The sequence below is a fragment of the Daucus carota genome, chromosome 5 (genome assembly GCF_001625215.2).
Source record: "Daucus carota subsp. sativus chromosome 5, DH1 v3.0, whole genome shotgun sequence".
Taxonomy (NCBI): Eukaryota; Viridiplantae; Streptophyta; class Magnoliopsida; order Apiales; family Apiaceae; genus Daucus; species Daucus carota.
The window spans coordinates 28,440,269-28,466,265 of NC_030385.2; the positions used below are offsets into that span (position 1 = coordinate 28,440,269).

The 25,997-nt window shown below is 36.6% G+C and overlaps 6 protein-coding genes across 7 annotated transcripts; 2 read left to right on the forward strand and 4 right to left on the reverse strand.

Annotated features, from left to right (window-relative positions):
- Positions 1–123: 123 nt before the first annotated feature.
- LOC135152843 (uncharacterized) lies at positions 124–766 on the forward strand. The gene is made up of 3 exons (XM_064093964.1): positions 124–202; positions 293–578; positions 696–766. The coding sequence occupies exons 1-3, from the start codon at positions 128–130 to the stop codon at positions 764–766; spliced, it is 432 nt and encodes a 143-aa protein (XP_063950034.1). The 5' UTR covers positions 124–127.
- Positions 767–822: 56 nt separating this feature from the next.
- Positions 823–1,867, forward strand: LOC135152844 (uncharacterized). Its single transcript, XM_064093965.1, has 3 exons — positions 823–1,117; positions 1,218–1,303; positions 1,383–1,867. Exons 1-3 carry the CDS (start codon positions 823–825, stop codon positions 1,638–1,640), a joined length of 639 nt encoding a protein of 212 aa, XP_063950035.1. The 3' UTR covers positions 1,641–1,867.
- A 285-nt stretch (positions 1,868–2,152) lies between these two features.
- On the reverse strand, positions 2,153–4,032 carry LOC135152845 (uncharacterized). The gene is made up of 7 exons (XM_064093966.1): positions 3,762–4,032; positions 3,578–3,677; positions 3,370–3,494; positions 2,769–2,862; positions 2,577–2,688; positions 2,310–2,507; positions 2,153–2,221 (listed from the first exon to the last, which is right to left on the reverse strand). The coding sequence occupies exons 1-7, from the start codon at positions 4,030–4,032 to the stop codon at positions 2,153–2,155; spliced, it is 969 nt and encodes a 322-aa protein (XP_063950036.1).
- Positions 4,033–4,447: 415 nt separating this feature from the next.
- Positions 4,448–7,046, reverse strand: LOC135152556 (uncharacterized). 2 transcript variants are annotated; one of them, XM_064092814.1, is made up of 10 exons: positions 6,806–7,044; positions 6,443–6,722; positions 6,055–6,343; positions 5,888–5,969; positions 5,705–5,813; positions 5,480–5,634; positions 5,281–5,401; positions 4,933–5,202; positions 4,720–4,866; positions 4,448–4,632 (listed from the first exon to the last, which is right to left on the reverse strand). In XM_064092814.1, the coding sequence occupies exons 3-10, from the start codon at positions 6,119–6,121 to the stop codon at positions 4,627–4,629; spliced, it is 957 nt and encodes a 318-aa protein (XP_063948884.1). In that variant the 5' UTR covers positions 6,122–6,343; positions 6,443–6,722; positions 6,806–7,044; the 3' UTR covers positions 4,448–4,626. The 2 variants fall into 2 exon arrangements, with proteins under 2 accessions (XP_063948884.1, XP_063948883.1); XM_064092813.1 differs by having other exon boundaries at positions 4,720–5,202; positions 6,806–7,046.
- Positions 6,204–6,955, reverse strand: LOC108221519 (uncharacterized). The gene is made up of 3 exons (XM_017395392.2): positions 6,806–6,955; positions 6,443–6,722; positions 6,204–6,343 (listed from the first exon to the last, which is right to left on the reverse strand). Exons 1-3 carry the CDS (start codon positions 6,953–6,955, stop codon positions 6,204–6,206), a joined length of 570 nt encoding a protein of 189 aa, XP_017250881.2.
- A 15,291-nt stretch (positions 7,047–22,337) lies between the features above and the next one.
- Positions 22,338–24,690, reverse strand: LOC108222410 (protein IQ-DOMAIN 2). Its single transcript, XM_064094545.1, has 5 exons — positions 24,351–24,690; positions 24,060–24,263; positions 23,768–23,989; positions 23,451–23,570; positions 22,338–23,190 (listed from the first exon to the last, which is right to left on the reverse strand). Exons 1-5 carry the CDS (start codon positions 24,429–24,431, stop codon positions 22,495–22,497), a joined length of 1,323 nt encoding a protein of 440 aa, XP_063950615.1. The 5' UTR covers positions 24,432–24,690; the 3' UTR covers positions 22,338–22,494.
- Between the last annotated feature and the right edge of the window lie 1,307 nt (positions 24,691–25,997).

Here is a 25,997-nt window from a genome sequence, read left to right on the forward strand (position 1 = left end):
TGGACTTATCTTCCGATTTTGTTTTCCCAAGGTAAGGTATTTCATTCTCCCCACTTCAGTTCTTTTTGTCTCTTTTTTGTTTTGTTCGGATGTGTCAAAGGGATTTTGTCTAAAACCTTGCAGAGCAATGGAGTTTGCAGGCGTCATTGTAGAGAAGTGGGTTAAAGTATTGACCAATGCTGATCTGGACTCAGATGAGATGGTTTGTGTTTTTTTTGTTCATTGCATGCCATATGTATCTAAGTCTATGTATATTATGTGAAATGGGCTTGGTATGTTTTTATAATTGCAGCGATTGCCGCCTAAGTTTGTTAAGAAATATGTTAATCGGCTTAAAACAAATTCCCTGTTGAAATTTCGTAATGGTTACGAAATAGCCACTGTCTTCAACCATGAAACCGGAACATTCAGTGGACTGTCTACTATGTATGAGGACTTTCTCTTTGAAGTGGGTCAGATGCTAGTGTTTGAGTTTGATGGTTCTTGTGATTTCAATGTTTATGTCATCGACACTGATCTTACAGAGGTTGAGTACCCTCCAGTTCTTCATCATACACAGAGTGGGCATCCTCGTGTTGGTAAAATTGTCCTCTAACTGTAGTATTTGTAATGTTCATGTTATCTTTTTGTTATATCTTCAAATATCGAGTATTGGCCTAAATTTATACCCTCTCTGTTGTTTATCTGTATCATAGTTTCTGTGAAAAGAGGTGGCTTGAAATTTGTTTATTTTGTCAAAGAGGAGTCGCCCCTTTATGATGATTAGTAAGTTGGGTTTTGCACTTTGCATTCTTAAATGTTTTCTTTGCTTCATCTACGTGCATGACATTACTGTTTTTTGGCAGGAGCCTCCTGCATCGTTTAAAAAGATCATTTCGTTTTTTGCCTGGTTATCAGAACTATATTTTTAGTAATGGGAAGAAGATTGACGGGGTTTATAATAATGAAAGTGGTAAATTTAAAGGCCTGAGCAAATTTTGCTCCATTTTAGGCCTTGAGAATTTTAGCCAGTTTAACTTGGTGCTGTTCACTTATGAGGAACATGGGATGAGTTCTGTAGCTTTTTTTGATGATCACTTTGTTGAAGTACTATTCCCTGGAACGCCATTGTCTATTGGTATAGTAGTTTATACATTTCATTTCTAACCTGTGAGTTGTTATGTTTATATACGTTGCTGAAGACATTTTTATAGCATTGATATGTGCTTGGTTTATAGGTCAAAACTCAGAGAATCCCACAGCTACTGGACGTATTGAGATTGTCGTGAAGCCTTATCACATGTACCAATACAGCTACGGAGTGGTAATTTTTGAGTTATGACCTTTTGAACATTGTTTGGGCATTAGATTTTACTGTTGTTCATCACACATGTTCAATGTAGGATGTGTCAACAGTGCATAACTCGATTACCGCTTTCTGGAAGAAGACAGACTACATCAACCTCCACTCAGGAGAAAGGTCATGGAAGGTGCAGGTCAAGTGTCGAGGTGTCAAAAACCGGCGTTCAACAATCAACAATGGATGGATCCAGCTTCGGGAGGATTTGGGATTGGTCGAAGGTGATATTGTGGTCTTAGAGTGTGCCCACTTTTGTGGTAATCATTTTGCTCTCCATGTTGTCAAGAATGATGGTGCATAGAGTTGGTTTATTTGTTATTATGCACTGACGATATTTCCAATGGGTCATCCTCTTCTCACGTACTTATAATTACCAAACTGGTAGACTTTGCTGTATTGTTAACGTTGGCCCCTTTTGTGTGCAACTGAATATACTCTATTAGGGAGTAGTAAAATTAAGGCTGGTCATTACTTTTGGTTCAACCTTGGTTATTTACTTTGGTTTATGCTTTTATTGTTTATGTTTTTCGTTTCCCTTGTATTAACATGTATTAAGTTCTCTGCATTTCTGCTATGGCTTGGTATGTATTAAGTTTAAGTAGCTGTGACATAAGAATAAGAGTTGGCATATTTTATGCTGTGCAGTTGTGGAATATGATATTTTATGGGGATGCCTAAACAGAGGAAATAAATATTAACTTAAAAAATATTAAAACAGAGTTGCAGTTGGACTTAATATTACAAATCATAAATTGTTTTGGCAAAAGCTCATAACCATACTATATATAAGAAATCTTATATTAGGGAACTTGTTCAACTGGTTCCTTCTCCAATGGTGCTTATGTTGTCCAAGTGTATGTTGCTTCCAGTGGTTATAGATGTCTAAGCAATAGAATTGTAATTATCAACGTTAGATTCTGAAACTGTAGCTGAGCATTATGTAAAGAACATATGGTTTAGTTCTCATTACCTCCCCGGTAGAGAACTCGGTTGGCTGTTGCAGATATTCCTCAGCCTCCATTGGCTCTTGGAAATCAAATCCTTCATGTATGTCATTTGCAATATACATTTCGTCGGTGTCTTGGATATTGAAACTTGCAACTTCTAGTTTAACAGTATAGTTCCCACCTTCCATTTTTTTGAAAACAGATGGGAATTTACCATTGTACTATAGCATGTGTTAGTGTTGGTTAGTTGAATTATAATCTAATGTTTAAGAGTTGAATATTGAATATACCTCTTCCTCCAACTCGAACACATCCTTGTGAAATAAACTCCGTATTGCTCTGTCCATGAGTAATAAATTTATCTCCCCCGTGTTGTCCTTACCAAGTACACAAATTCCAAACCTGTTTTCCAGTCAAAATATATTACTCTTACAGTGTAATAGTTGAAGTGGTTAAAGTGTTTAGTTGCATGCTATACTTACCTCTTTTCTGGATGTGGCACAAATCTGTTGTTGCAATTTTTACAAATTAAACGACCACCTTCTTCGTCAATCTGCTTGTAGCATGATGTGCAGACTAAATAGTACCATGCATCACAAACCTCAACATGTTTTATTTCAACTTGGCATACCACCTCTTGCTGAGTCAAAGGCACATGTCTTGATGTTAGTAAGAAATAGTATGATAAAGCAGAATGTAAGTTATTTTGATATTAACGGGGAAAACCTGTATGTAATCCTCTCTGACTTTCTTTATATCTTCAACTGTCATCAACCTCAACTCTTTTTCTCTATCGAAGAATCATTGTTGCTTTTCTTCAGTATATCATTAGCACTATAACATGTTGAAATATATTAAAAAAAGAAGAGTAACGTATAAGATGAAAATGTGGCATTTGTAGATGTACATTTTACGCAGTTGCACCACACTGTGGTGGTTGTAGTTGATGTAATAGGCTGTAGGTGAGAAGTTGCAAATGTCCAGTTCCTCTGATGAATAACCACAGTTTAGAATATTTTGTCGGAGCAGTACATATAATTCTGAAATTGCACTGACTTAAGAGAGTATGGGTTCGTGGAATACCTCTAAACATGCCAACTTTACCACTTGCAATGATTAGGATGAAAGGCTCTTCATACTTGTTCTTGTGAATATCTCTTGTAAAATCCTCAGCCATTTTGTCCCAAAGCACAACATTCAGAGTTGATCTGCAAAACAGTTTTATGATATAAGGCAACATATGCCAGAACCTATTTGAATGAGGTACTAAATTATTTAAACAAACACTTACTTTCCATCGGAAATCATCATTTTGACTTGTAGTTGCTCTTTTCCATGTCTATTGTTTATTTTTCTTAGAGCATCTCTCTTTGTCACAACACCAACAACATCTGGTATGTAAAATGAGATAGTAAAAATGAAACAAACATATGTAATGTACGATGTCCTCAAACTTATGTAGTAAAATTTGATACCTGCAAGTAGAGTAGTTTGTTTTGATAGTTCCTTCATGTCGGCAAGATCGTAGAAATCAAAACTATTCTTTGCAATGAAATAATCTTTCTCTTCGATTTCTTTTGCCTTGGTCTGATTTGTAAAAAGAATTTGCCGATCAATGTTTATACTTCTCCACTTGTCCTCAGCAGTCAAGGGTTTAACCTGGAAGTTAGAGATGCAGTACATTCGGCCAAGGTGCAGCATTTTCTGCATTTTGTCCATGAGAAACACTGGCACAAATGCATGCATTCTGACGTTCTATCACAGTGAATGTCAATTAGCATTTGAAGACGTAATCGTAAAATGTTAACATAGCCAAAAAAATATATCCATTTTGAACTTACTCGTGCATCAAGTAGTATGATATTATAGCCATTGATATTTCCCCCTGAAATCTTGTGCCCTGTCCACTCTCTTACTATGCGAACTTTTACTTTCCAATCAGTTCTACCTTGGTGGCATTTACTGAGAAAATCACAGTTTTGGGAGCTCATTTCTTGAGAAATGCTTAAGAACAGTACCAATGGTGGTTAAAATGAATAGCTTCAAAGAAACTGTTGGGTGCAACTTAATAGCATTAGGAAGATTAACATTTGCTGTTGATTTGATAGGAAGCTGTAAACTTTAATACGGGACTATTACAGTTGGAGATAAATTCGTGTCATTCAATACAGTGTAGTTAATACTGCAATATATCTTAGAAAACACATTGTGGAAGGAGCTACAATAAGCATATTAGTTACAAAAGGTGACAATGGTGCAGTTCAAACGGCTGACATAAGTTGCAATTAATGTTCGAGGACCAAAAGTTACATAGAATTCAAATTTTGTCTTCATGCAAGATCAATTCTGCAGATGCAAACAATAAATCTCAAGTCAGAATTTCAAGTACGCATATGTAGGTAAAATCCATTGCATGGGATAACAGGCTACTACCTTGTATTTCTCATTCTTGATGGATTTTCGCTTGCCAAGCGGTATCGCATGCTCCAAATCATAGTCAATTGTCTCTGTTGTCTTCCTTGATCTTGTTTTGTTTGAAGATTTGCCAGTTGGTGGACTCTTATCGTGAATATTACTCTCCTGAGAAAAAGAATGATTAGTACACGTTTTTCTTTCAAAATAAAGTTGTTTAAGTGTAAAGCTCACAATTGTTAATTCAGTAGCTTTCACTGAAAGGGTAGTATTCTTGACAGGTGAATGCGTTGCAGATGTCTCAATGCGTTTTTCTTCACTTTTATCTTCACACAGGGTTGTCTCTAAAACCATGTCTGCTTTGTCATTAATCAGTTCGACACTCTCAGCATTGTAAACATTGGATCCTTCTACTACATTTTCCTTCTTCAAGATAAGGGTAAATGTACATGAGATTTTTTCAAAAGCCTTCAGAGGCAATGGGAAGTAAGCCGACTCACCATCCTGCAATTCATCCCTTTAAAAAATAAAATAATTGAAACGAAACAATGAGAGAATAAATAAATTTCCTGCATTTGCCACCTGAACATCATCAGCGAGAAAGTCATAGACGGTCTTTCCAGTAAGACGCGTAACTTCATCATCACTCCACATGACAGGTATAGTTCCACTTTCGTCGGAACATAAAGTGATTAGCTGATACCTAATGAATACAATTTGTCTAAAATCAGATATCACACATTATATTTATCATGGTTGTAACAGGTAAACTAATTTATACCTTTTATCAGGGTATGGTTTCATCTTCCCACAATTAGGACATTTGAATTTGTTCCCACTCAATTCTAGATCAACATCGCAGGCGATACAATATTCGGCAAACCATTTCACCTTTTGATCAACTTTTTTCACAGTGAGCTTGCATTGGACTTTTTTCTACAGGATAAAACAGTACGTTAAAAGTGCACTACTAAACATTAAAAACATTAAGGTGGCAATCACATACGTCGATATAATCTTCCTTCAAGCTGAGTATCTCTTTCACAGTGAACTTGGGTAATCCAGCTCCATCCTCAATTTCCATTTCTGTTTTATAAAATGTCCCATCTTGAAGGCTGGAATTTTGACCGTGTCATGTTAGGCAGGAGCTGAACAATGGACGTTTCAATATTACAGTGCTGTTACTTACCTTTTCCGTATTGAGCGCACACTGTGGTGTGAGCTATTCAAATAGACACGGGTAGCTGGAAAATTAGTTAGACTAACTTCATCTGTGTGTAATAAGAAACAGGTTCATAAATATGATTATCAAGTAAGTTAGAGAATGGATTTATAATATGAGGATGATATGAGTACCCTTCCATTCATGAATTTTTGCACTTGCTATGATCATGATGACTGGTTCATCTGATTTAGTATTCATAGCATCAAGTAGACTCTCTCCAATTTGACCAAAAAATGTTACGTTCACATATGACCTACAAAGCAGTGTATTACCTGTCAATCTACTTACTATTTAACAGTGTGGAAATATAAGTATTGACATACCTCCCATCTGTTATAGTACACTTCACATTAAACTTCTCAGCATTGTCCTTTTGATAAAGTGATTTCTTCGGTAACACATCAATCACTCCAACAACATCTAATAAACAGCATTAGGTTATGATTAGTTCTTAACAATGCTTAAACAGTATAAGCTTACAGTTTTGATATTATTTGATTTGTTGGAAACATTTTGTACCTATCAAGAACCGATTATCCTTCTTCATTTTTTGAACATCCTCCAAGGCAAAGAAATCAAAACTCTGTGGATGAATTCTTAGTCCAGTTCCATTATCTTTAATAAGTTTTGTATCATTGTTGAAATAAATGTGCTTTGAATTCCGCACTGCACGGTAAGTTTCATCTCCATTGTATCTTTTGACAGAGAAATTATAAACTCTGTAAAGAGCTCCTTCTTGAAGAGAGTCCTTATAGTTGTGGGAGATGTTTGAAGCAATGAAGGCATGTATCCTAACATTCTACAGCAACAATAAATATAAAGATACTGAAAGGGTAACATGACCGATGGTGTTAATCCAAAAAAATGGTTTGTAGTACTTACAGAATCATCAATGAAGATGACATTAAAGCCCCGAAACTCATTTTTTTCTTTGCTTCTGCTTTCCCATATTGATTGCGCTCGTACTCGGATGCTCCAGTCATACCTTGAAGGATGTAACTCGGACAGAGGTGAATGCTGATTGAAAGACATGTTCTCTTCTGAGGATAATAAATGAAACAAATTAATTATGGACCGAACGAAAAAAGGCTCATATATAGTTAATCCACACTTACCCTTTGGATGATAGTAGGCTGCAGATGATGAACAGGGGAAAATGAAGGTTAGGTTGAAAGGGGATCCTATGTATATGAATTCAGATCTAAACAGCTGTACGAAGTGTACACAAAGCAGGAATATAATATTTTAGGATAATAGTAGTGTGTTCCTCTGTCTGTAGTTAGCAATCGGCGGGAGTACAATGTATATTTTTCAAGTTGTTGGGCGGGACATCGATCATTCATTGATTTAATTCAGAGATTTTCCTATTTTAATTTTTTAAAAAAAATAATCTGTCATATTATAATTAAAAAAATAATAATTTCTCAGAATATTCTTGAGTAGATGGTCTTAGTCTAAATATGATTAGTTTATATTTCTAAGAATATTCTTGAGTAGATGGTCTTACTTTAAATATGATGCTCTCATAATATAATTTAAAAATAAAAGCTTACAAAAAACATGCTTAGTTTGTTAAAAGTTTTAAATTAAGAAGAAACCTATTTTATATCAAATAACTTCTCTATGTGTTATGTATGCAAATAATTCAGGAATTGTATAGATCAAACGGTATTGTTTATATAAGATACCAGTAAGGCACTGTATGGAATATTGTGTTCATTTTATTATAAAGAACTCGTAATATGTTCGACATAAGTGACTAATATGAGAATATAAGTCTAATTTAGATGAAATGACCTGTGTATGTGTTATGTATGAAGAAAATTAAATTATTGTCTACATGAAAGGGGATTGTTGTACATTTTTTTTATATTATTCGTAATTCCGTTAAAAAGACGTTTAATGTAAAATACGATCTTTAATGTCAGCAATAAGCCACTATACTAATCACTGTGTTAATATTATTATACGAAACTCATAATATGTCCTGCACCATTAATGCGTAATGAAAAGATAATCCTGTATTATGTATTATGTATGCACATGATTAAATAATTGTGTACATGAAACGGGATTGTTGTGCATCTTTTATATATTGTTGGTAATTGCGTTAAAAAGGCTTTTTCTGTAAAAGAGGGTCTTTAAAGTTAGGAGTAAGCCACTATATCAAATACCATGTTCATAATTTATGTATGAAACTCATAATATGTCCGTCACTATAAGCAACAGATACAAAAATAATGAATTTTAAACTGGGAAAATAGAATGTCTTGAACATTTAGAAATGCGTAATGAAAAGATAATCCTGCTTTATATCAAATAACTTTTCTATGTATTATGTGTCCACATGATTAAATAATTGTCTACATGAAACAGGATTGTTGTGCATGTCTTATATATTGTTGGTAATTGCGTTAAAAAGGCTTTTTCTGTAAAAGAGGGTCTTTAACGTTAGGAGTAAGCCACTATATCAAATACCGTGTTCATAATTTTTATATGAAACTCATAATATGTCCGGCAATATAAGCAACAGATACGAAAATAATGAATTTTAAAGTGGGAAAATAGAATGTCCTGAACATTTAGAAATGCGTAATGAAAAGATAATCCTGCTTTATATCAAAAAAGTTGTCTATGTATTATGTATGCACAGGATTAAATAATTGTCTACATGAAACGGGATTGTTGTGCATTTTTAATATATTGTTGGTAATTGCGTTAAAAAGGTTTTTTGGTAAAAGAGGGTCTTTAAGGTTAGGAGTAAGCCACTTTATCCAATACCGTGTTCATAAATTCTGTATGAAACTCATAATATGTCCGGCAATATAAGCAACAAATACGAAAATAATGATTTTTTAACTGGGAAAATAGAATGTCCCAAAGAATTTGTTTTCCAAAATAAATATAAATTATTTAATAATAGTTTTCTTTTCGCGAACATTTATTTGAGGACATTTAAGCCCAATAATTTTCAGTACGGTGTTCTGGTCTGGACATGGTCTTCTTATATGTTCAAGTGTTGTCCAGACATATAATTATTATCATTTCTTCAGTTTGTAAGTAACTAAGTCTAAGACTAAGAGCAATCTAGTTTCACAGTGCAGAATCTCGGAAGTGCAGAATCTCGGAAGTGTACAGCAATTTACTTACTGAACAGAGCTATGCGGTGAGTATTGGTTCAGATCTAGATATATCATGTGGTGTTTGGCACACTTGTTTATTCATGTATTTTTGTTTTTTGTATTTTCCTTTCTCCAGATCTATGGAATGTACCGGTCTTGTGGCGGATAAGTTCGCCGTTCTCCTAGCTTATGAAGAAACTTTGTCGAATAGTTTGGTAAAATATGTAAATCATTATGTTTTATTTTTGATGTCGTCTTCTTACATAGCTACTGTCTGAATTCTTAAATTTGTGTCTGAATATGTTTCAGAATATTCCTACAAAATTCTCGTCAAAGTACAGTAATCTGTTACATAAGGATATGGAACTAAAATTGCGTAATGGCTATACCTTACCTGTTGAGATTGATTTAGTGAATAGCCAGATGAGGGGCGTTAAATGTTTTTTCAAGCATTTAGAGTTGAGAGGTGGGGAATTAATTCTGTTTGAGTACTTTGGACGTTCGAAGTTCAACGTTTACATAATTGGTAGTAATGGGTCGGAGATTCAATACCCAGAAATAGCTGGAGGTTTACCTGCAATAGGTGATTATGTCCTTTTCTTAAAGATTTGGACTTCGTCCATCAAAACTTACAAACTTGTTATTTAACTGGTTTCTGTATCGTAGTTACAATTGGTGATGCTGGGTGGCGTTTTGTCATTGGTCGTTCTGAGGTAGACCCAATCATCGATGAAATTGTGAGTTATGGCTAGTTATGAGTAGTTATTCTTTTTGGGAGAATATACATATATATATATATGCAACTATTCTTTTATGTAGGATCCTCCTGCTGCCTTCATTGCTCGTTGCGGTTTTGCTTTGCCAGAGCGTATCATATTTGTTCTCTGTAATGGAAAGAGATTTGTTGGAGCATATAATTCAGACACCGGACGGCTAAGTGGTTTCAGTTCTATGCTTCAGATAATAGGAAAAGATGATTTGAATGCTGTGAAAAGTTTTTTATTTACCTATGACGGTACCAAATTTGTTTCAATATGTGCATTTGATTGTGAAAATGCTGAGATTGTCTTCCCTGGGACACCAGTTTGTATGGGTAAAGAAAGTCATAAATTTGATAGTGCATATTTCGTAATAAACTGAATTATATGGTAATTTGACATCCTTTCTGCTAAATATCTTACTTCTACAGATGCAGATGGATCCTATCCTATCATTGGCAAATGGTTTAGAATCACTGTCGAAAGTAAACATATGTTTGATGACTCCTTCATGGTTGTAAGTGCACTGAGGCATTAACTTGTAGTTTGTGACATTACCTTTATCTCAGATTCTATGCTGAATTAGTTTGTTTCTTCCTGGCTTTAGGAAATCTCGAATGAGTTCTCAGACTTGTGTCTGCAGTGGGAAGCCTTCCAATGTATTAATGTTTATTCAGGAAATGGCTGTTGGAGGCTTCTAATCCGCAAAAGGGAAAACCACTATTGCTATACTATTGAAGATGGGTGGCAAAGACTCCGTGATGATTTGAGATTAAATGTTGGGAATGTTTGTATTTTCCGATGCCCACGCCAATGTTATGACCAATTCCAGATTCTTGTGGCAAGGGCTAATGATGAAGAGTAAAATGTGATTCTGGTTGTTTTCAGCATTTGACAATGTGGGGGACAAATTTATTCTGACATGTATTTTTAACCAAGAACTATGACTCTTTGCGTTGTTCTGTACCTGATCTTAAGAACTGTGTTAAGTGTGGTTTTCACTACTGTTGAGTATGCAGGAGCATTGATTGCGTACTTTAAGTTTGATATTCCTGACTTGTTTTTGTTATTAGTTTTATTGTTTCCTTTTTCTTTTGAAATAACTTTTATATGTGATATTAGTTGCAGTTGGTTTTATTAGGATGATAGTTTTTCTAAGACTCATCATGGATATTCGGATGGATATTTGGCACTACTTACTAATGTTTAAATTATCTATTATACTCCATATTTTTCGATGAACATAAATGAATTATATTTGACTTTAAATCAAGAACAGTGAAGCTCTCTCATTGTAAGTGAATGTCAAAAAATTTCACAGTGAAGACATAATATATATTAGCTTCCAACAATAGACTCTGTGAGAATGTCAAGTTGGTGCACCAATTCAGAATTGATCTTGCTGAGCATAACAAACTGAAAAGACATCCTGAACATAAAACAAAGTGCTCAGGTTGCGTCACATACTGATCAAACAAAAAAAGAATGCAACACAAACTAAGCCCTGGGCAGTCGTTCAAAAACTTCATGGTAGACAACATTCTGGGTGATATTCGTTGTTCCGCCTTTGGGTGACTCAATGTATATGCGCAAGCCGTCAGGGGAAGTTACACGACTTACTGCGACGTATAACTGTCCATGAGTGAAGACAGGTTTAGGGAGGAACAAACCAACTGTTTCAAGGGATTGACCTTGCGATTTATTTATTGTCATGGCATAGCATATCTGTAAAGGCATCTGTTTCCTTAGAAGCTTGAAAGGAAGTGTGGAATCAGTGGGGAACAGTTCCATTCGTGGAATGAAATGCCTTGTACCAACATAACTACCAGAAATCACCTCGCATTGGACACAATGTGGAAGCAGCTTAGTGACCATCATCCTTGTACCATTGCATAAACCTAAAGTTTGATTTAGGTTACGCATTAACATGACAACTACACCTTCTTTAAGTTTAAGTTCATGGCTGGGCAATCCGGGAACATTCAGGGAGTTTAAATACTCTGGGGGGAAGCTATGTTGTAGCTCAGACTTTGTTCCAGGGAAGTCTTCTCCATGATCCACACTAAAATAGGATACGCTATCTCCAGGTATTTGATCAACAATCACAGAATTTACATGACTTACAGTGCAATTCATTGGAGTGAGTATTGCCCTTTCGCTGAGGTATTTCGGGTCCTTGTACCGAGTTCCCAGATCTGGAAACGTGGTCCTGATCATCTCGTCTATACAACTGTCTTCAGTGATCTTACAGAACTCAGGTGGAATGACAATATCATCTTCACATTCGGCTTCAGGAGCTCGCTCTATTTTCCCATCACCAACTTTCAAAACCCATTCACTAAACTCTTTCATACGCTTTGCCTCATCTGGACTTGTACCTTTATGTATGCGCATATTTTTGGTGAGACTGTGTAAGTGGACATTAGTCCACAACTTTGATCGTATTATACATGCTGCCAACACCTCAGCCTGCGAAGCTTTGGGAATCACTGGTAGTATCTGTCTAAAATCCCCACCCAAAACAACAGTAATTCCTCCAAAAGGCATTTGAAAACGTTTGGCATCCACTGATTTCATTAAATCACGTAAAGAACGATCAAGACACTCGAAGGCATAACGATGTTGCATTGGTGCTTCATCCCATATTATGAGGCTTGTTTGTTGGATAAGCTTGGCTATATCAGACTGCTGTGATATGTTACACATTGAATACTCATCCAACACAATAGGAATTTTAAACCTTGAGTGAGCCGTTCTACCTCCAGGCATGAGAGTGGCTGCAATGCCTGAACTTGCAACTGGCAGAACTATCTTACTCTCAGAACGGACTTTAGAAATTAGTGTCTTCCAGAGAAAAGTCTTGCCACAACCTCCACTGCCGTGAACAAAAAACAGACGGCCTTCGTCATTTTCAACGGACTTCATGATGGTGTTGTAGATGTCCAGTTGTTCATCAGTACAGCTTGAAATTAGAGATTTATGTAGCTCCGCCATTTCTTGGGTGTCATAGCTGGTTTCCTCGATGATCAGATTATTATCAGCAAAGTCAAGATACATTGCAGGAGGCTGTGGCAGTTGCTTAAAATCTTTGATGGATTTCCCAATTGATTTCAGCAATGCGTGGATTTCTGCAGAAAGTTTAAAGAAATTAATAACAGTACATATGTGGATTCAAGTATTGTTATTACTAAATTAGATGAAAAGAATATGATTACCTGCAAGTGCATAGTACTCTAATTGCTTATCATTCAAAATTAAATGAGGATTCTGAGAAATTTTCCTGCGCATCATCAGAATGTCATCAGTCATATTATTACTGTGATCATTCCACAGCTTATTAACATCACTGACTCTGCAATTTACAATTATGTGGACGAAGAGCTGACGAATCTGTGGTGCAAAACCACAACTTGCAGACTGGCTCAAGACTTGATGCCATTCATTATCATCATCGAGAAGGCCATACTCCTTGCATGCATCTTGAAAGGTGGGGAAGACTCTACCATTCACTGTCCTCAAATGTATAAATGACAATGGTCCACGCACCTTCGTAAGCAACAGACGTAAGTACCAAAGCTCACCAGTTGAATGATGAGTATAAAATAGTCTGCCAATTTGTGTGCCTCTTTTACGCATGTTCCAAACTGTTTCGGCCTCATTCCAAACATAATGCTTTGGGATTTCATCAAATGTGTATTTCCTAGCTTCAACATCAGTCTGATTCAGTTGGAAAAATGCTTCTAATTGGCTACGCTTGTGCTTCTCTCTTCTGACTACTTTGGGCAGAGGTTCACTTTCTTTGAATGTACAGTTGCGTTCCCCAGGCAGGTGAAAAGACAATCGTTGCACGGATGTGGTTCGGTAATGAATGTTGAATCCAAATATACGATAAGCTGCTTCACAGGCACATATATACCTCCCATCAAAATACTGCTTTATCTCATCAACAGGCTTATCAATATCCACATCTGTTCTCTCTTTGTTTCGTCCTCGAATTTCAACCGTTGCTCGATCATGACCCTTTAAACAGTACTTAAAAAGGTATTTGATACTTCTTGCATGACAGCAGATTTCAACATTGATATGGCATTGAAATTTTACCAATAAATCTCTGTTATAAGGAACAACCCATTTATTGTCCAATTGATGTTTCCCTTTTGTAACAGTGACATTAGTTTTCCGTCTACGGTAAATGGGGAATCCAGATTCATCAAATGTGGTGCTTGCACAGTACCTATTTGATAAGTTATTATGTAATATTAAACCACAGTGTTGGTTTTAATGGGTGTGGAGTCATATTAGTGAAAATAAAGCATGGATTAGAATACTTACTTCTTAGGAAAGTGCCGTATACACTTGCCATCTTTCATGCAGGGAGATTTTGGATTATCCGGACCACATGGACCATGGATCATGAAAGCTTTCACAGCTTCGTATCCAGAAGGATCAACATCTGGATCGGGAATCTCGGCAGAAACATATTGGTCAATGTTCTTCTGTAGATGGTGTTTCGCATCAGCTGCTAACCATATAAGCATGTGGACATGAGGGAGTCCACGCTTTTGGAATTCAACAACGTACATGACTGTTACAGAAAAAAATAAAGAAAGATAAATAACCTACAACATAGACCACACATCACAGGAAATTAAGAAAATAGAGGAACGTCTGAATTCTATATTAATTTAGATTTCATACCTCCAAGACATTCTCCAAAAAAGGACTTGTTCTTTATTTCATCAATCAATTGTTCAAGCTTTAATTTAAAAACTCTAGCAATGATGTCCGGTGAATTCTGCGGAAGACAATGTGGTAGTAGTTTCATCATCTGAATGATTTCATCCCAAAGTGGATTTGTGGTCATGGTAAGAAAAATATCTGGATGTCCAATATAGCGGCATACTGCTAGAGCGTCCTGAAAATTCTGCTGCATATATCTCCGAGAACCAATAAAACCAGCAGGGAGTATGATACCTTTCCCAACTTTGGATGCATCATCATTGCCATTTTTTAGAGAATCACATATTTGTGAATAGAGCTCATTACGCAAGGTGGTCTGGTGAGTACGTAGGTACCAAAGACGTGCTTGCTCAATTGTTGAAAATGCATCCACAACATATTGTTGATATAAACGTCCACCAAGGCGGGGAGTCATACCTACAAACATGTATATAAATTATCAAAAACACCTGGACTGTGAATCATCAGATTATTGCAGACTGGTCCAAATAATAAAAAATATAAGCTGGATTTACAGGAAATACCTTCATTATGTCGAACTTGAAACTTATATGAGTAGTATTCTTTCTGAGAAACTAAAGCTCTGTTCCTCTTTTTTTTCCCGTCTTCACTACCGTAACTCAGGTGTATGTGGAAACCATCATCACCATGAGGAAACAACAGAGGATACTGAAGAGCCATTAGTTTAGGATGGATATCAGTTATCCTTTCCAAACCTTCTTTTTTGGAGTGAAGCACTATGTCCCGATATTGACAATTGTCATCAAGGTCACCAGCCATAATACCAGCAACATCATCTGCATTTGAAACATGATTCTCTCGACCATTCTCGGCCCTAGATATTTTCAGTGTGATTTCTAGTTCGGCTACTCTATCTTGCTCAAAACGATCACGGTGACTTCTAAATTCTTGTACCAACTCATTTGTATCATCCAACATTTTCATCAGACCTTCAACAATTTCAGCATGTACAGCACTACCATCTTTCACATTAACCCATTTCATCCTATTTTGTACTTCATTCTGGGTATCATAAATGTAAAGCTGGCAGAATTTGGGGTCTTCCCCTGTATCAGGGATAAGAGAACCAAATAGATGATGGTTTACCCCGTTTAACCTATAAATATATGGTGCTCCACCACAGTTGATAGAATGGTCAACTCTTCCACCGGTAGATGTGAAAGCAAAGAGGCTATTGTATACACGAATGGAATCCTTAAATCTAGGTCCCTTTACTTTGTCATTAAAAAGCTGCCACAGATATGATGGAGTCGGTTTCTCCTTAGGCAGCTTAATGTGACCATCAGCACAGCACAGACTTCATGATGGTGTTGTAGATGTCCAGTTGTTCATCAGTACAGCTTGAAATTAGAGATTTATGTAGCTCCGCCATTTCTTGGGTGTCATAGCTGGTTTCCTCGATGATCAGATTATTATCAGCAAAGTCAAGATACATTGCAGGAGGCTGTGGCAGTTGCTTAAAATCTTTGATGGATTTCCCAATTGATTTCAGCAATGCGTGGATTTCTGCAGAAAGTTTAAAGAAATTAATAACAGTACATATGTGGATTCAAGTATTGTTATTACTAAATTAGATGAAAAGAATATGATTACCTGCAAGTGCATAGTACTCTAATTGCTTATCATTCAAAATTAAATGAGGATTCTGAGAAATTTTCCTGCGCATCATCAGAATGTCATCAGTCATATTATTACTGTGATCATTCCACAGCTTATTAACATCACTGACTCTGCAATTTACAATTATGTGGACGAAGAGCTGACGAATCTGTGGTGCAAAACCACAACTTGCAGACTGGCTCAAGACTTGATGCCATTCATTATCATCATCGAGAAGGCCATACTCCTTGCATGCATCTTGAAAGGTGGGGAAGACTCTACCATTCACTGTCCTCAAATGTATAAATGACAATGGTCCACGCACCTTCGTAAGCAACAGACGTAAGTACCAAAGCTCACCAGTTGAATGATGAGTATAAAATAGTCTGCCAATTTGTGTGCCTCTTTTACGCATGTTCCAAACTGTTTCGGCCTCATTCCAAACATAATGCTTTGGGATTTCATCAAATGTGTATTTCCTAGCTTCAACATCAGTCTGATTCAGTTGGAAAAATGCTTCTAATTGGCTACGCTTGTGCTTCTCTCTTCTGACTACTTTGGGCAGAGGTTCACTTTCTTTGAATGTACAGTTGCGTTCCCCAGGCAGGTGAAAAGACAATCGTTGCACGGATGTGGTTCGGTAATGAATGTTGAATCCAAATATACGATAAGCTGCTTCACAGGCACATATATACCTCCCATCAAAATACTGCTTTATCTCATCAACAGGCTTATCAATATCCACATCTGTTCTCTCTTTGTTTCGTCCTCGAATTTCAACCGTTGCTCGATCATGACCCTTTAAACAGTACTTAAAAAGGTATTTGATACTTCTTGCATGACAGCAGATTTCAACATTGATATGGCATTGAAATTTTACCAATAAATCTCTGTTATAAGGAACAACCCATTTATTGTCCAATTGATGTTTCCCTTTTGTAACAGTGACATTAGTTTTCCGTCTACGGTAAATGGGGAATCCAGATTCATCAAATGTGGTGCTTGCACAGTACCTATTTGATAAGTTATTATGTAATATTAAACCACAGTGTTGGTTTTAATGGGTGTGGAGTCATATTAGTGAAAATAAAGCATGGATTAGAATACTTACTTCTTAGGAAAGTGCCGTATACACTTGCCATCTTTCATGCAGGGAGATTTTGGATTATCCGGACCACATGGACCATGGATCATGAAAGCTTTCACAGCTTCGTATCCAGAAGGATCAACATCTGGATCGGGAATCTCGGCAGAAACATATTGGTCAATGTTCTTCTGTAGATGGTGTTTCGCATCAGCTGCTAACCATATAAGCATGTGGACATGAGGGAGTCCACGCTTTTGGAATTCAACAACGTACATGACTGTTACAGAAAAAAATAAAGAAAGATAAATAACCTACAACATAGACCACACATCACAGGAAATTAAGAAAATAGAGGAACGTCTGAATTCTATATTAATTTAGATTTCATACCTCCAAGACATTCTCCAAAAAAGGACTTGTTCTTTATTTCATCAATCAATTGTTCAAGCTTTAATTTAAAAACTCTAGCAATGATGTCCGGTGAATTCTGCGGAAGACAATGTGGTAGTAGTTTCATCATCTGAATGATTTCATCCCAAAGTGGATTTGTGGTCATGGTAAGAAAAATATCTGGATGTCCAATATAGCGGCATACTGCTAGAGCGTCCTGAAAATTCTGCTGCATATATCTCCGAGAACCAATAAAACCAGCAGGGAGTATGATACCTTTCCCAACTTTGGATGCATCATCATTGCCATTTTTTAGAGAATCACATATTTGTGAATAGAGCTCATTACGCAAGGTGGTCTGGTGAGTACGTAGGTACCAAAGACGTGCTTGCTCAATTGTTGAAAATGCATCCACAACATATTGTTGATATAAACGTCCACCAAGGCGGGGAGTCATACCTACAAACATGTATATAAATTATCAAAAACACCTGGACTGTGAATCATCAGATTATTGCAGACTGGTCCAAATAATAAAAAATATAAGCTGGATTTACAGGAAATACCTTCATTATGTCGAACTTGAAACTTATATGAGTAGTATTCTTTCTGAGAAACTAAAGCTCTGTTCCTCTTTTTTTTCCCGTCTTCACTACCGTAACTCAGGTGTATGTGGAAACCATCATCACCATGAGGAAACAACAGAGGATACTGAAGAGCCATTAGTTTAGGATGGATATCAGTTATCCTTTCCAAACCTTCTTTTTTGGAGTGAAGCACTATGTCCCGATATTGACAATTGTCATCAAGGTCACCAGCCATAATACCAGCAACATCATCTGCATTTGAAACATGATTCTCTCGACCATTCTCGGCCCTAGATATTTTCAGTGTGATTTCTAGTTCGGCTACTCTATCTTGCTCAAAACGATCACGGTGACTTCTAAATTCTTGTACCAACTCATTTGTATCATCCAACATTTTCATCAGACCTTCAACAATTTCAGCATGTACAGCACTACCATCTTTCACATTAACCCATTTCATCCTATTTTGTACTTCATTCTGGGTATCATAAATGTAAAGCTGGCAGAATTTGGGGTCTTCCCCTGTATCAGGGATAAGAGAACCAAATAGATGATGGTTTACCCCGTTTAACCTATAAATATATGGTGCTCCACCACAGTTGATAGAATGGTCAACTCTTCCACCGGTAGATGTGAAAGCAAAGAGGCTATTGTATACACGAATGGAATCCTTAAATCTAGGTCCCTTTACTTTGTCATTAAAAAGCTGCCACAGATATGATGGAGTCGGTTTCTCCTTAGGCAGCTTAATGTGACCATCAGCACAGCACAAATTAAACAGGGGTATCCCTTTTTTGTTGTGTTTGTTTGTACGCTCCTCCTTCCACATCCAAGCTTGGCATTTCGTGCACTTGACATTGGGAGGTCCCAAACTGTCATACTCAGCAGGAACTGCAAAATTGATGGTTGTGTCATGAACAGCTTAAATTAATCAGTAAGTGCAAAAAAGGGAATGAAAAATTTTACTTTTTCGAGACTCAGCTTCTCTCAAATTCTGAAATGAAAAGCAATCTTCTGTCTCTGGGGTCTCTGCATGGTTCATTGATGACAAATTAATCACAGAGGGTGACTTTTTTATTGGCAACATACATCCTAAAACATGTCACTTACCATCATGCTCATATATATCAGATTCATCGTGGTCATCGAGTACATTCGTAACACGACAGAACTCTAAAAAATCAAACAAACACTACATTAAACAAATTACTCTCATATATTTAGAATATTTTAACCTCCGTTAAAGTATACAAACCTGCTTCTTCTATGCTGTTTAGATTTTCATCCGTGGAATCTTTCATCTCAAAATCCAAAGCAACAGGGGAGGGAACCTCTAAGATATCTTTCAGATTTTTCTTACCATTGTTGGATTCTCTGCAACTTGAATTAACTAATTCAAAACATGGAAACAATTATTTATTGAAAAATAGAAGAAAAAAAATTGAAAAACTTATGTCCAAAGCTTCATCAGATTAAAAATATGAATAACATACATATATCGCACAATGTGGAAACAGGAGTCTCATCTGTGCAAACAGATTTACTGTTAGGCCTACTATGACTTGTAGGATCTTGTTCTTTGAACAGGCCTGGAAAGAGAATAAAAATAATTGACATATGTTACCCACTGAACAATCCTAGAAAGAAAATACTCTCATAAATCAGTTATGCAAAATTGCAAACCTTTGTTATCCTTTTCGGCATTGGCGTAAATATGACGATATGCAGACTTTCTCTTCTTTTTCGTAAGGTCATATGCAGATTCAAATATTCCCGGGGTTTTGCTGTTAATGATATTCTCTGAAAAACAACAAAGAATGTAATTAGTAATTAGTATACAAAAACAACTTACAAACTGCAGCAAAACGGCTACCACTCATCGGAGACAGTGGTGAATGCAGTGTGGATGAATCATCCATGACTTTCTTGAAGGGGGGGGACTGCCACATGTTTAAATGCGAGGATCCTACGTTCTCTTTGTTTGAATGTGCTGTATAAGAAAATTAGTCCAATCAGAAATCAGTAAAGCAGGGCATAGTGATTGACTCGACAATATAATCACTGACAACAAAAAAATACTTACAATCACGATTTCCAGTTTTTCTTTTCCTTTTTGTAACCTCAGTAGACAGTCCACATGTCCCCTGTGTTGTGTGGCTGAGGCAAGTCTCAATACCATCTGCATCCATGAATAATTGAAAACATTGTTCCACATCACATCAGAATAAGAAGATGACACATTGTCATCCAACACATTTTTGGGGCTGGTTTGTTCGGCAGGACAAAGATGACCAATGTATGGAACTGAAGCCAACATTGTTTAGAAACATAACCTCAGAACACATTTAATCTAACACATTTAAACTACTGAAAATAACAAATTTTATAACAAATTTTATGTAACAAAATTATCTAACAAATTTACAAAAAAAAGAACACATTTTATGTAACAAAAATCCAAAAAATGAAACAAAGATAGAGACATGTGCACTGGGCATCTCCAAAAACTGATTATAACAAATTTCATGTAACAAAAATATCTAACAAATTTACAAAAAACAGAACACTTTTTATCTAACAAAAATCCAGAAAATGAAAGAAAGATGGAGACATGTACACTGGGCAGCTCCAAAAGTTGATTCGTGGTTTCTCATCCTCTCCCTCCTCAACCATGAATCATAATCAACTGAAAAAGGGTCGATACAAATCTATTAAGATTACATAGCTTAGAGATTATATATGCGAAGATGGGGAGGTTTGAAATACTTACAGACATCAAACGGGGAACAGTTGTTAGGCGAGGAGGAATTTAAGACAGTATCTTTGTCGGAAAACTGAACACCATTAAAATGCATAGTAAATGAACAAATGTGAAATTGATACATACATGTAATAATACAGGAAGACATCGAATCGAAATGTAAGAATGTAAGAAAGTACATAGAGCGAACCTCTTCCATGTCGGAGAAAAAGAAAACGAAAGAGCTCCCAAATCTCGTAAAAGGGGGGCGGAAATAATTGGATCTGAGGCGGGAGAGGTTAGGCCACGGTGTTTTTGAATTTTGGAAGGAGGTACTGGTGTGTACATGGCCTCTGTACATACATGACAGATTGTGTGGCTTAGAGATAGCCACCTGTCTATACGGTATAATACGCCTGTATACAGTGGCAAAGTACTGAAGATACAGGAAAAACAAAGGGACAAACTGGACTTTTCATACCAAAATATGCAGTAGGCTTTATAATTTTAATAGATATACATGTCATCCGCTATTCCGCTCTTTTGAACTACTACTACTTTTTTTGTGGTATGGCTCATAATTACATTTAAACTTAGTAACGAAGTTCGTGCTAACTTTTCCTTAAACGGCAAGTCATTCACCCCGTATTCAGCTGTTTATCAATCTTCCCTGCGATAATGCCTGTATATTCTCGTTTTCACGTGCAGGACTGAATTCTTGTCCAAAGAGTTTGAATCAGCACTGCATCTCTAACTAAATCTGCTGCTGGATTGGAGGTGAAGGCAGGACTGAAGCCGCCATTAGAGGGCTGTCAACTATTATCTGTAGTGCTAGTATTATTTTAAAACCACTTGTAGTGACATTGAAGTTGCATTCTGGTTTGATTTTAATCTATGCTAAGATATGTCTTTGTATGCAACTTTGTTGGTAGTCGGGCATCTCCAACTTGTGATGGAACTGATCAGTTAAAGTAGTTGAACATATAAAATGCTTCTTCTTCTTTTTTTTTTTTTTTAATGCTGCATGACTGCATCTTTATCCCTATTCTAGTAACTCTTTTAAACTCCTTTATTGTGAATATGTTGCAAGTTTGTCAGATTTAAATTGTTACATATGATGTTTTTAAGAGCATCTTCAATGGTATTTGACGAGCCATATACCTTGCAATTTTGTCAGTTTACATATCTACTGTTCCTTTTGAATTTTTGTGAAGGAGCTTTCAGTTTTTAGTAAAAGATGTATTTTCACCGACATATCTTAAAGCATAAGTTCTATCAATATGAAAACTGGCCTAGACATAGAAAAGCATCAATTGAACTCCTCCAGCGCAATCAGTAGCATGAAAAAGTAGTCTGTCCAACTACAAATATTGCAGATAGAAGTAAATTTTATTGCATCCAACTCTGAAGAAATGTAAAGTTTCTACAGGACATCCTTATAAAACAATAAAACTCATGTCCTTCCACCCCAAAATTCGTTCAGTCTCAGAGCAGCAATAAAACCCATGAATTCTGTTCAAAACAAGCTTAATTGACAGCGATGTCGCTCACATTGTTATCTGCAATAGAGGGGCTATCCAAACTTGGATGACTAAAGTGCTGCGTAGCCCTGGCAGGTGAAGCTGGGTAGGAAAGCTGCTTCTTTCCATAACCTGCTGATTTCTTTGCCAGAGTCCCATTCTCCATGCTCAGTAGGCTCTGAGTACGTGACTTTGCCTTGGCAGAGTGAGTAGCTGCCATGTAACGCGGAATTGAGGGGGAGCTTACTAGACTCTCATCATCTCTCACTGATGATCCAGCAATGGTCTGCCTCCTATTTAGCTCTGAATCTATACTAAACATGCTCTTTGAATCATAATCTATGCTCAGAACACTTGCTCCTGGGCTATGAAGCTTAAGTCGTCTAGTTGGTTTTGGCGATGTTACCTTGCATACCGGAGTTGAGGGGGACAGGTGATTACGAGGACTATAGAGCCTACTGTAACATGCTGGCATAGGTTTCTCACAAATTAGTTGGGGTCTAGCATGAGACTTGGCCATTGCATTTCCAGCAAAGTTCCGTCTTCCACCCTTAACAGAGGAGTGATCATCAGTAAATTCTTTCTCTGTCTTAGACTCTGGGCGGGCTGCCACCCAGCGGTCTAACCAGCTCCATCCCCATTGAGGATTAGCAGGGTCCATGAAAAGCTGGTTAGTACTTCTTGCAGATTTCTTCCGTGTTTGCTGTTCATCAGAAAATAGTAAATAAATGCCAAAAATTTCAGAAGTTGGGCACAACGAAGCTTCCATAATATTAGTAGTATCATCAAAAAAAAAAATTGTAAAATATATGAATCGGTGGTGTAAATTTAGCAACCAAGAGTTGGGCCAGTAAGCCACTGCTGCAGGTTATGCATCATAAAATCATGCTTTAATCGTTATTTTTCCCCTGTAGAGCTTTTGTTTTGAGCCTATATTGAAGTGTTAAAGTATGAAAAGCTTACTTGATGCGAAAATGAGTAGGCCATTGCTCTTTCTCTTCGCATGGTGGCCTCGTACTTGCTCAGTAGCTTTGCTTCGATTTGTTCTTTTGATTGTGAGCTGCGATTCCATTCCCCCTCCATCTGTGCAACATCAGAATACATGAACTTTAATTCAACATAAAAGAATAAAACTATGATGGACGATGAAAATAAAACTATAAAAGGCCAGCATAAGAAGGATTTATGAAAATCAGTCCTGGTAAGCAAAGATAAAATACGTGATGAATCCTAGAACACGGTCACATTGAAAAACTGAGAGCACATTTATGCTTAATTACCTGCAAGCTCTCGAGCTGTTTTGCACGCTTCCGCAGAAGCTGCTTCTGAAGAACTTGATTCTCCTCGGACATCCTGATCCTCCTAGAGTTAATCTGGTACTGCACACGAGACACGCCTTGCATGGTCTGCAGAGTATTAGTAGTCTGGCGCTTGACAGCAGCACTGTTCACTACTGACTTTAACCTCACAAGTCCTCTCAAGGCCCGCAATGTCCTCCTAGCCTGAAAGCAAAACAAATAGATTAAATATATGAAATAATTAAAGATAGAATGAAAATCTCATCGTGTATACCGTGTATCCCCGGTATGCTGTCTGAATCTTGATAGCTGCCACTTCCTCCCTTGATTTTCCAGCAACGCGAGAGACTGTAATGGGCCGAACAATTCCAGTAGTATGAATCTGCGGTAGCTGAGCACGGTTTTGAGGTGTGCTACACGCTTCTAAACTGGACTTGCGTTTCAAGGATGTTTGTTTTCGAAACCATTTCTTCCATTTCTGAAATTGTAAAGGAATATGTTAATAGATCAGTGTAAGAAACACAAGTATACTAAAACAAATACTACAAATTAGAAAAACAAAAACCTGGTTTTTCTTTTCCTTGGACTTTGGAGTACTAAAAGCTTTCTTAACCGAAGAAAAGCAAGCGATTCCTTTCCTTCCCATTGTCGCGACAATCACAGACTTGTACTAATTTCAGAACACAGGGAACGAACATCAGCAACATATATCTTCCTCTTCGACGTACATTATTACACTGATGACTGAATGTGCAGCAAAGTTTCTTTATTCGTCAAAACATAAATACTGAACACATCGATTCATCAAAATTATATATTTAGTTAAAACACTAGACTGAATGTACTGAAAGAAAGCTACAAAAATACCCGGCAAGTGAAGTCACTGGATCTCTCAGAACGTGTGCAGTGTGTCCTGTCACTGTAACTACAACTATATATTAGTGACAATGTATTAGGAAGTTGAAGAAAAGTTCAACTAACCAACAGAATATCAAAATGTGGTGATCGGTACTAACAGGTGGAGCTTTGTTGTGGGCTCCTTTAGCTTATTTATCTCCTTGACCCCTGGGAGTTTTGTAATGCATACTCTCTATTCATATTCTAAAAATCTTCTCTACAGCTATTCGATTAATCCCTGATTAATCTTTAAAAACAGTTTATCGATTAGATTTTGATTTAACTAAAAATTCTTGATAAATCCAAAATCGGTAGATCAATCCATATTTCACAACCATACTTTATATTTTATTCATTGTTAACGCCGCATGAGCACATCAAATTGCAACCTCTGTTTTTCATTGGACTACAAAACATACAAAGTATTAAATAAATACAATTATTTATTTTGAGTAAAGTATACTTTGGCAATAAATCTTACAAACATGACTCTTCAATTTAACATTCATTTCAGTTAACGATCAGTACATCTAAAAGCAAAGTAAGATTACAAGGCTCTATATATAAGTTGGATGCAAAAATAGTTTTGAAACAATTTTTTACACAACAATCGTATTCACTGCTTTGGAGAGAAAAAAAATTCATCTGCTAAAATAGATGTGGAAAAAAATAAAACTATGTGAAAGAATTGAGCAATATATTCATTCAACTAGACCACTCATGCACAGCCTGTCCTTGTTGGCAGTATACCTCTGATTACTTTCTTCGTCGTAGTACAGAACAGTGATTTCTTCTCGCGCATTGCAGGTGATTCTTTGCAGCGCATCTGCAGTAGTGTTGCTTATCCCAGAGGCTCGGTTCATTTTAATTTCTTGGCAATTTGACTTAAAATTCTCCTTGACATTGATCTTGGCTATGCACTGTCCCGTCAAGAAATTACTGATGTAAATTGAACAGATTGTACAGAAAAGATATGTAATGGAATATTAGTTAAAATTTGAAATCTGAATTTAAGGGTATTATTATGGAGAAGTATGGCAATGCAGCCACTGAAGATCCACTTCTAAAGGAGCTCTTACTAGGACAAAGTGAGAATCAAGTTGAATATGATCAGGATTGTGAAAGGCCAGAAAATCGCCCTTCTGAAGAGCAAGTATGACGAAGATGTTTATGTCAATAACCATACAGCTGTTTGGGGCTCCTGGAGGAATAATCACAAGTAGGGATATAAGTGCTGCAAACAGTTAATTCGATATAGTTATTGTACAGGTGCAGCTGGAATTGAAGCTGCAGACGCTGCAGCAGAGATCATCAA